A 10,615-nucleotide genomic window follows, 5' to 3' on the forward strand; every position below is an offset into this window, starting at 1 on the left:
GGGGTAGCACTGTGGAAGGGTGTGTGTAAGAGTCACCACCATTAAAAAGACGAGGAAAAAGCATTAGGAGAGCTCAAGGACACATTCCAGCTAGGCAAATGCACAAAAGGTCCAAGACGCAAAGCAGGGCCGGTGAGGGGAGTGGCCTGTAGGGTGTCTCAAGGGCCAAAGAGAGATGCCTCAAGGGCCACATTCCACTCCCAAGCATAACGTTTATCCCTCCTGTGCTACAGTCTTCTACTAATTTGTTCTTCACGCATTCCTGTGAGGTATATAGGACATCAACATTCCCCCTTTATATAGCCAGAACGAAGACGCAGAGAACTCCATGGAGAAAGGAAAGACATACAAGTAAGATACAGTGGTGCCTCGCAAGACAAAATTAATTCATTCCGCGAGTTTTGTCATCTTGCGATTTTTTTCGTCTTGCGAAGCACGGTGTCGGGAAAGTTTTGGAAAAGCTTCAAAAATCACCAAAGTCTTTAAAAACCTCAAAAAAGGCTACCATACCGCGTTCTATGAGTTGTTCCTCGAAGTCAAGTCGCAACTGTATTAACGGTGTTAAGAAAAAGGAAACAAACTTGCAAGATGTTTCTGTCTTGTGAAGCAAGCCCATAGGGAAAATCGTCTTGCGAAGCAGCTCAAAAAACAAAAAACCCTTTCGTCTAGCGAGTTTTTTGTCTTGCGAGGCATTCGTCTTGCGAGGTACCACTGTAAATGCCTGACTATTTAAAAAATTTTAAAAAACAAAACAAGATGAATTTTTATTGTTTTATTGTTTTTTAAGCACAAAGAAAATGAATTGAAATATGTTACATTTTTTTAAACAGGCAATGGTTATGGTCCTTTTATTAGGAAAGTGCCAATGTCAAATTAAGGAGAGTTTGTACATAGCATCATTCTATATTTGGTTCAATTTACAGACACAATGAATAGGGAACATCATAACTTCTTAAAAATTGTGAAGTTATGAATATATTGAAGCCAGGTCACACAAATATATTAAGGCACAGCAGAACATTAGTTATATTCAGAGAAAGTTCTTCAGTCTGGGAAACAGTTTCTGTGCATTCTGGGTTGTTATGTCTATAACTTCTTCCACTGAAATCCCTTTTATTTTAGCAATGTATTCTGCAGCAATGAAGATGTTCTTTGGTTCATTTCTCACCTGAAATACAAATAAGTGACATTGGTCTCCAGCCACATCTATGGCCAACTCAGTTTCTGCTTAGGTTCAAATCCTCGTAGAATCGTAGAGTTGGAAGGGATAATAACAATAACAATAACAATAATAATAATTTATTTATACCCCACCCATCTGGCTGAGTTTCCCCAGCCACTCTGGGCGGCTCCCAATTGAGTATTAAAAACAATACAGCATTAAAGGGGCATCTAGACGGCATTAGGCATCTAGACAACAATACAGCATTAAAGGGGCCTCCTGAAATGCCCTATGTGGGGCTTGAACCCATGACTCTGATATTAAGAGTCCCATGCTCTACCGACTGCGCTACCTTGTTGTGCTCTGGCTCTTATTAATGGCACCATTCTTTTTATCCACCTTTGAAACTGACCATTTTATGATATTTATGACTGAGCCCTTTACAGAGGTTGAGGCCCAGTAGGTCGGCCTATTGCACTCAAGCCTCCATTTACTCTACTCAGCCCTTTCCCAACACTGTCCAGGCCACCTGAGATCTCCTCCTCCCAACTGTAGTTGTTTTGCCACACCATCACTCGGCATCTCAAGCCACTTCTTCCCAAACGGGATCGTGCTCATAAACTGTGTTGCAGAAGTTGGCTGGCCATCTGTCATGGGTGCTTAGTTGGGACTCCTGCGTTGTAGGGGTCTGAAATAGATGACCCTCAGGGTCCCTTCCAACTCTACAATTCTACGATTCTATGATACTTTACCTGTTTCTCAGGGCCGAGCGCAGGAGAGTCAGTTTCTAAGCAAATGTTTTCTAGGGGCAACTGTTTCACAAGTTTCTGCTTCTTGAACAAAATAAGGAAAGCAATTAGCATCATCGTTCTCCAAGCAACCAAAATAAACATTTAAAAAGTTGAACTGTCCACAGATTAAATAAGTGTTTAGTTGAGCCTCCTTTACTCAAATAATTAAATATTAATACTGTCAAATCTTGAATACAAATGCTTTTTCTGAGGACAGTGAAAATTTTTTTGTTGATTAAATTGTATACTGCCAATAATTGGAAGCAGTTGTTAATGTCTTCTTTTCCATTCCTTATTTCAGTGGCAGGAGAACCAAAATAGCTTCCAAAAATAAGAGTGTCCTCATCTCCTACTGATTAAAGAAATCAATCAGCTAAAGCAGAGGTGGGGAATCCTTTTGGCTCCATGCACCAGGTTTGAGATATGAACAAAGCACCTTATAGCCAGAAGCCAAGACTTCTTGAATCTCACCTGCTCACTCCTTATAATAGACGGAGGAATGGAGAAAAAATACCCAGCCTTCACCCCTTCCATTGCCACCGACGGCTTGCCATCAAACGCATGGAGCAGTACCCTTTCAGCACCTAAGGAGAACGACAGAAATCAGGAAAAGAACTTTTGCTTCCTGTAGAAACATCAAAGCGCAGACTAGGCAGGGAATGTGATCCAAAGATCCACAGGGCTCTAGAAAAAGCTAGAAAAAACTTGTGGAATGCGTCTCTATGAACAGGTTTATATCCCTTTACAATATAGTAATGTTATATTTGGCTGTGTGATCTCCTGACTTGCCTGGCATGACTCTGACCCAAACCCCAAAATGCAGCCAGCGGACTGATGGCAGGCCCAGCTGCACTGGCTGCCAGTACGTTTTCGCAGAACAGGTGTTGATCTGCAAAGCCCTGTACAGCCTAGGACTCTGATATCTTTCAGGGCATCACCCCCAATATAAACCTACCCAAACCGTTCTATCTTCATCTGAGGCCCTCCTCTAGATGCCCCTTCAGTGGGTGGTGTGGCGTTCGTACGGAGCTACTGACCCATACACCACTAATCCACTGCCACCAACCAGGTCCTCCCCAGTCAATCACTTAGTCTCAGTCAGGTTCTTAAGTTAACCATGAAGATTGTAGTTTATTGCAAAGACAAATAAACTTTAAATGCATTCGAAACACTGTTATCCTTTACCCTCTTAGTCTTATTTTATTCTGTCTCTAACTCTTCTACCTCCCCTCACACAAGAACCAACTGTACTAACTGTCTCTCTATTTCCATCTGTCTGCCAACTGCTTTCCCAACTGCCTTTTCCCAACCAACCAACCAACCAACCAACCAACCAACCAACCAACCAACTACTAACCAACTGTCTAAACCCTGGGCTAAGCCCTTTTATAAACAGGTAGGCTCCGCCTCTGTTTTTCTATTGGTCTACCTATTAACTCTTTCTTTCCCCCTGTACAGACATTTTCAAAAGAACGGGCAAATGCCACAGGTGGCAATAAGAGAGAGGGCACTTTTGGTTGTGGCTCCCAGTTTGAGGAATGCTTTCGAGGTCTGCCTGCCAACATCATTAACACCCTTTCAGCCTGTGGTAAAAATGTATCTCCTCTCTGAGGCATTTGACCAACTATGTCCTGCTGCTTATTGATGAAATGTTTTCCGCTGATGATGTTTCTGCTATTTTTTGGGTTGCTTTATGGGTCACTGTGATGGCTTTATTGCATTTCCCCCTGGTTTTATGCTATGTCTTCATCTCTTCAGCCTTTGCCAATTGCTTACAGACCTTTTTGGAGTAAGCAACTAGTAAGTCAAATAATGGTATTTATAATAATAATAATAATAATAATAATAATAATAATAATAATAATAATAATAAATTAATTAATACCATCATCCAAAGATAACTTCCTTCTAAAGTACAGTGCCAAGGGCCTTCAAAAACCTACACTTGTGCCTCTAATTGAGAAGGCTCTGGATCTTATGCCAAAACAGATGTATAAGATTGGCTGAGCCTGGATAGCTCAGTTGGTTAGAGCGTGGTGCTGATAACGTCAAAATTGCAGGTTCGATCCCTGTAGGAGACATCTGCATAGTCCTGCATGGACTTCCAACTCTACAATTCTATGACCCTATTTCAGGTCTGCTTCTTGTTTCTGGTCTAACATCCAAAGGGGAAAAACCTGACTGTCCCCTACAGTGAATAGGCCCTGTGTATTTTGGCAAGAAAACTAAACAAACCGAATGAATGTAAATAAAACAAAACATTATACCTTGTTCCTTTAAGAGGTTAATGGTTGGCCTTCCAGCTGAGCGGGAATGGACATTTCTAGGATAAACAAGAAGAACAAAAGATATCAGCAGGAGTTGTTAGCAAAACTGTGGGCTGGGTTTTCATTGCCGGATAAACCACTTCCCTGGGTGGAGTTTTAGCATTTTTTATGCGATTAAGCTTGAATCAAGTTACATTTTTTAACTCTGTTTTTATCTACCCCAAGCCTTCAGAACAAGGCTATTAAAATTATGTAAACAAATAAATTGTGCTTTGATGGTCCACTGAATTGCTGCTTAAAGCAAAATAGGTAGGAAGAGTTACTGCAGAGTGCCTGGAAACATCTCAAAAGAATTATGCAAAGATTATATAGCAACACAGTCTGTAACCCTGAAAATACAGCAAAAACACTTCCTCCATTAATACGAGGAATAGATAATACAATAAATTGCAGTAATAATTTAAATTAGACCACTGCATTTTAGACAATGCTCTGGTTTAATTAGCAACTGAATTCCAATCACGTCAAATGACGTTTTCATTCACAAAAATAAAACTAATTGTCTCTCTTGCAACATACACAAGACCTACAAAGGCAAATCGAGTTGTTTTGCCAGCTGAATCTGCTTGATCAAGACTTGTCTTTGCCCTTCCTTCTGCTCATCAGTGTTTGCAAATCTGGGAGTGAAATCCAGACCAACCTGTAGGAAAAAAGGGAGGCGGGAATTCAAAAATACTGCTAGAAATTGTTGGTTTACTTTGTCTATCAGCACAAAATGCACTCAGCTAAGAGCAATAATAAAAGCAAACTTGACCCCAAAGTCTCCTATAGCAGTTTACACTTAACAGGAAATGTATTATTGGAGACCTGCTATTTTTGTGAAACACCCAAGGTCCTTAATCAAGCATTTAATCAGCAGTCCAACATGTTGACTGTTGTGAAAAAGCCAAGAACTTGCTTAAAGTTTAAAAGGCTACATCTGACAAGACACAATTTCTACATCAAAAATATTTCCCTCTCGGGTAAACATGCAGAGGATTGTGTGCTGTGTGGCTGTAATCCTAGGGACCTGCAAGTAAAAACATTTAGGATTGTGCTGCTCAGTGCTTTTGGCAGCTGAACACCACAGACTATAAAGATTCTACTTACTTCTCCGATAGCCAACAAGCGGTCCTTATAGAGTTCTATGAGTGGCAATGCTTCGTCCAGATCCTGCACAAAGATCTTGTGTAAGTGTGAAATGAAGACTTAGGCCTCAAACAATTACATTGGACTAAGATGTCTGCTCCACCTCCCTATTCTCTCTCCTATTCCTATTTTATAACCCACTTTTCCTCATAGATTCCTGCAACTTGCGTACATTTAACTTGAGTGCATTCAGCTTTACGTGTGTGGCAATTAATTAATTTTTTTTAAGGGAGCAGGGTTCTGGGGAAAATGACTTTGGCAATCTCACCTGCCATTGAACCCAGTGGGCTTTTGACCATACGTGATTTGGGATTTATGCGTGATGCCTGGAACGTAACCCCCACGCAATCTGTGGATCTACAGCATTTAAGTAAGACACCACAGATGTTTTAACACATCTTTCTTGGATCATAGTTTTGTTCTTTGCTAATTGCAATTCTGTATTGCTAAAGCAATGCCATTTTGCTGTACGCAGTGACTTTTCCTTGTCCTGTTTAAGTTAGGTCTGTGACGTCAGCCTGGCAAACCCTGTAATCTGGGTTGTGGCATATAAACTTAAGGCAGGGATAGCCAACGTGGCCCCCTCCAGTTGTTGTTGGACTCACAGCCCAAATAGTCAATGGTGAGGGCTAATGGGATTTTTAGCCGCGCATTCCAAGCTAAACACATTGTAAGTTTACTTAAGAGCAGGGACAAGGAACCTGTACCCTACACCTACCCACAGATGTGGCTGCACTATAATGCTCAGCATCCTTGGCCACAGACTATGATGGCTGAGGCTGTGGGGAGCTAGAGCCTAAGTAAACCTGAAAGAGTTACAGGTAGGTAGCCGTGTTGGTCTGCCATAGTCGAAACAAATTTAAAAATTCCTTCCAGTAGCACCTTAGAGACCAACTAAGTTTGTTATTGGTATGAGCTTTTGTGTGATATCTGAAGAAGTGTGCATGCACACGAAAGCTCATACCAATAAAAAACTTAGTTGGTCTCTAAGGTGCTACTGGAAGGAATTTTTTTATTTTGTTATACCTGAAAGACTACAGATTCCCCATCCATGATTAAGAGGCAGGCTATGTGCACCGTTAATCACACCAGTGTGCTTCAGATTGGTTACTTTTATTTTGAAGACACAGGTACAGGCCCCCACCTGGAGCATGCTTCCTATCTGGACCGTACCCTACACTAGTTTCCTCGATGAAAATTATTATAGGGAACCTGTGCTCCCCTCTCCAGATGCTGCTGAACTACACTCCATCACCTCTAGCCAGACTTTTAAAAAGCATCTCTTAACTGTTTGCTCTCCGAGGTACTGTTGAAAATCACCTCCTGACAACACATCCCTGCTCTGAAATAAGCTTGTTATGCATCTTCCTTGGAATTATGTGAACCTCCTTTGACGACAGCTAAGTTGTAGATCTTGCTTAGACGCCTAAAAAATGATGGGAAGTTATTTTGCCTAGCACCAATTTTTATTTTCTTTCTGATGCTCCTTTGAGGATACCTCTAGTTTGCTCTGGGAGAGCAGGAGACAGAGAAGAAGGGGCTCAGTATACAAAAATATGTGGTCTTGCTGCAAGACCACATGCAATAGGAACAGATAAGTTTACCTGGCAAACTGAAAAACAGTACAGAAATTGTTAACTGCTGCAATTACAGCTGGTTGCCATTTCACCTTTAACGTAACACTGCGATCATTTCCCGTTGGACTGCTTTGAACTGGATGGATGCCCAGACATGGAAAGACAAATCCTGGGTACCTGGATACAAACATGTGTTAAGTAATGGGAAAGGGCAGACATGTATTATGGTTAAATAAAAAAGAAAGAGGACTGAAAAGGTAACAGCGTTTGCTATTCCAATCAACACTACAACTAAGATTTTATTGCTCCTATTTTGATTGCTTATGAACAATAGCATTTTCAAATTTTGCACTCTGACCGTGAATGTCTCTTAAAGCACCATTGTTTTATTTACTATAACATTTTTCACATAAAACAATACTGGAATACGTTTATTTTATGAGATAGTGACAAGCTCTGAAGGAGTGTCTCCACCCCCATTGTTCAGCCCAGACACTGAGGTCCAGCTCCGAGGGTCTTCTGGCAGTTCTTTCACTGTGAGAAGTGAAGTTACAGGGAACCAGGTAGGTGGCCTTCTCGGTAGTGGTGCCCACCCTGTGGAACGCCCTCCCATCAGATGTCAAGGAAATAAACAACTATCTGACTTTTAGAATACATCAGAAGGCAGCCCTGTTTAGGGAAGTTTTTAATGGTTGATGTTTTACTATGTTTTCATATCTGTTGGAAGCTGCCCAGAGTGTCTGGAGAAACCCAGTCAGATGGGTGGGGTACAAATAATAAAATTAGGGGACAATCGGACCAGAAATTATTAAAAGAATGGGGTTGTGCTAAAGAGTATATGAAAAAACATTGTTCCGAAGTAAGTATATTGGTATGTAATGAATGATGCTTTACAGGGTTAAAGAAAAAGAAAAATGGTGTAAAAAAAAAGTACAAAGGTGGAAGTAATCTAGACACAACAATACAGTAAGAGTAAATTTTTTGAGGTCTTAGAACAAAGGAAGGAAGTCAATTTGTGTTTATGTACGTAATGATATGGTTTTTTTCTGTAGATGTGTGCTTTTTCGTTTTTGTTTAGTTTAGTTTTGTTTCCTTTTTCTTATCTTTTTTTTTTGTATGTTCCAGGGTTTTTTTGTTTGTATAGTATTATTTTGGATTCAATGTTTGTAATTTATGTTATGATTCTGCATTGAAAATAAAAAAATTAAAAAAAATTATCATCATCTCACAATGTAATTTTGACTTAAACAAAAAACAGTTATCATGCAGCATGACAGAACTGCCATATGAGAAGCAAAATCCAAAGTATCTGGATGTGCTGAACAAGTTGTTCATCTTTTTGGATTCTAGTCTGTAACTATTTTATACCTTGTGAAACAGACTGAAGAACTAGAAACTTTGTTACCTTCCTGAAAGTTGAATAATTTTTTCAAAATCTTCTCTGTATTCAGCAACTACCACCAGAGCCAAAACTTTACACTGAAACAACATGGAAAAAGGTTAGCTAGAGTTGACAATAACAATGAGAAGTCTTACAATCTGATCATAAACACATCTGTTTGAAATTACTGATTTTGCCATATCTTCCTTCCAAATCAATGTGATTTCTGTTTCTTAGTTTACCTTAAAATGGCTTGGCCTTTAGGAGAAGTTAACTCAAGGAAGTTCATGGAAGAAAAGTTTTCCATCCCCCTCATAACTGCTACAGGTACCTGAAACCCCTCAAAAAGCCTTTCCAGAAGGGGAGGGGAGCTTCCTGAACAATGTGGGATGGAGTGTGGGGGCTGCTGGGGGGCTCCATGAACTTCCTTACTTATCTTAGGCTCCAAACTCAATTTTGGTAGAATCTTCTTTCCCCAGCAACTCATTCCCTGTCACTCAGGAGGGGTCCTGATCATTCAGAGATGATTCCAGGGGGTGCAGAGGATTGCAGAAGAGAGGTGGGGACAGACAACTTTCCTTCAATTAACTTCCTTAAGTTAATTTACCTTAGTATACAAACTAAGCCCTTGAGCTATCAAAATCTATAGATCTACTACCTATAAAACTTTAACTGCAAAAAATATATAGATATAACTACAAACCTTTTTTGCTTCTTCCAATACACTTTCAATGTCCTAGAAGATATTAAAAATATAATTATGCTAGCAGAATAATTTGTAAAGAAGGGGACAAAGCACTAGAAATGGCAAATGTGTCCTTTCTCTTTCAATAACTCTTTGCACCTAAAAGTTGTCAAACGTTACTTATTTAAACCACCACTGTCCCTTCTTTCAAACAGAAGGAAAGCTATTACTACTACAACTACTCATTAAAGTGTTTTTCCTTTTCAATTCATATATTCAGGTACAGATAAAGGCAAACAAATGCACATGCATTTTGCAAAAGTAAAATGATTCCCCCCCCCCCGGTTTTATGTTATATGGGACCATAGATGAGCAGTTTACATTTTTACTGATCAGCGCTGGAGACTTCTACCCCCTTTCACACGGGGACTGAAGTAAATTCAGATGTCCCCGACTGCAAGCTCTTGCTGGGATGAATAACTGCGGAAGGAGAGGGGACTTTTCATAGAATCAAAGCTGGAAGGCCCCAAGGGGCTCGAAACCACGACCCTAAATGTCTCGTGCTCTAACGACTGAGCTATTTCACCTGCACATCCTCCCCGGGGAGGAGGCATGTTAATTGTAGCTTTACTTGGTAAACAAATACTGCTTTCAATCTGGAAAAGAACTATGTTTTATTAATGTCAGACATTAAGTAATTCATACTGAAGGAAGCTAGTAGTAGATAGCATGTGACTTTATGCATGTGTATAGGGAAGTTTGTAACGTTTGGTGTTTTATTATGCTTTTATATTGGTCAACAAAAGAGGTTGAAAGACCGTCTCAAGGCAAATCTAAAAAAATGTAGTATAAACACCGACAACTGGGAAACACTGGCCTGCGAGCGCTCCAGTTGGAGAACAGCGTTTTCCAAAGGTGTCATGGACTTTGAAGACACTCGAACTCAGGACGAAAGGGAGAAACGTGCTAAGAGGAAGGCACGCTTGGCAAATCCACACCGTGATCAACTCCCACCGGGAAACCTACCGGTATGTCCCCACTGTGGAAGGACGTGTGGATCCAGAATTGGCCTCCACAGTCATTTACGGACTCATTGTTAAAACCGCGTTTATGGAAGACAATCTTACTCGGCTACGAGTGATCGCCAAAGATATTCTGGAAGTTTTTGACATTTTATTATGTTTTTATATTCTGCTGGAAGCCGCCCCGAGTAGCTGGGGAAACCAAGCCAGAGGGGCGGCGTATAAATGATAAAATTATTGTTATTATAGGAGTTAGCCACGGTAGGAAACCGTAAGAAATGGGTCGCTGGACCAGATGGGTCCTCGATCTCACCTAGGGAAACTCTTATGAGATGAGAGGGAGAAGGAATTATAAGCGGCGGCCAACCGCAGGGTGCAAACCGCACCGCGCCGCCCACTCACCCCTCGGAACTCGGGCGCGGCGAGGTGGCAATGGCAGTCCACCGCCCCCATCCCGACGACGCGCGCGGAACCGAACGCCTAGGGGGCTTCGATTTCCAGCCGGACCTATTTTGCCGAAGCTCCCTCTCTCGCGCGCGCAC

The 10,615-nt window shown here is 41.0% G+C and overlaps 1 protein-coding gene across 4 annotated transcripts; it reads right to left on the reverse strand.

Annotated features, from left to right (window-relative positions):
• Nucleotides 1-759: 759 nt before the first annotated feature.
• TATDN3 (TatD DNase domain containing 3) lies at nucleotides 760-10,613 on the reverse strand. Of its 4 annotated transcripts, none has more exons than XM_081186111.1 (10): nucleotides 10,476-10,613; nucleotides 9,070-9,102; nucleotides 8,391-8,464; nucleotides 7,078-7,162; nucleotides 5,370-5,432; nucleotides 4,811-4,920; nucleotides 4,221-4,276; nucleotides 2,425-2,537; nucleotides 1,915-1,992; nucleotides 760-1,168 (listed from the first exon to the last, which is right to left on the reverse strand). In XM_081186111.1, exons 1-10 carry the CDS (start codon nucleotides 10,524-10,526, stop codon nucleotides 1,031-1,033), a joined length of 801 nt encoding a protein of 266 aa, XP_081042237.1. In that variant the 5' UTR covers nucleotides 10,527-10,613; the 3' UTR covers nucleotides 760-1,030. The 4 variants fall into 4 exon arrangements, with proteins under 4 accessions (XP_081042237.1, XP_081042236.1, XP_081042235.1 ...); XM_081186110.1 differs by having other exon boundaries at nucleotides 1,915-1,995; XM_081186109.1 differs by having other exon boundaries at nucleotides 8,391-8,466; nucleotides 9,071-9,102; nucleotides 10,387-10,600.
• Nucleotides 10,614-10,615: the final 2 nt, after the last annotated feature.

This window comes from Podarcis bocagei, assembly GCF_964188305.1.
Source record: "Podarcis bocagei genome assembly, chromosome: 3".
Lineage (NCBI taxonomy): Eukaryota > Metazoa > Chordata > Lepidosauria > Squamata > Lacertidae > Podarcis > Podarcis bocagei.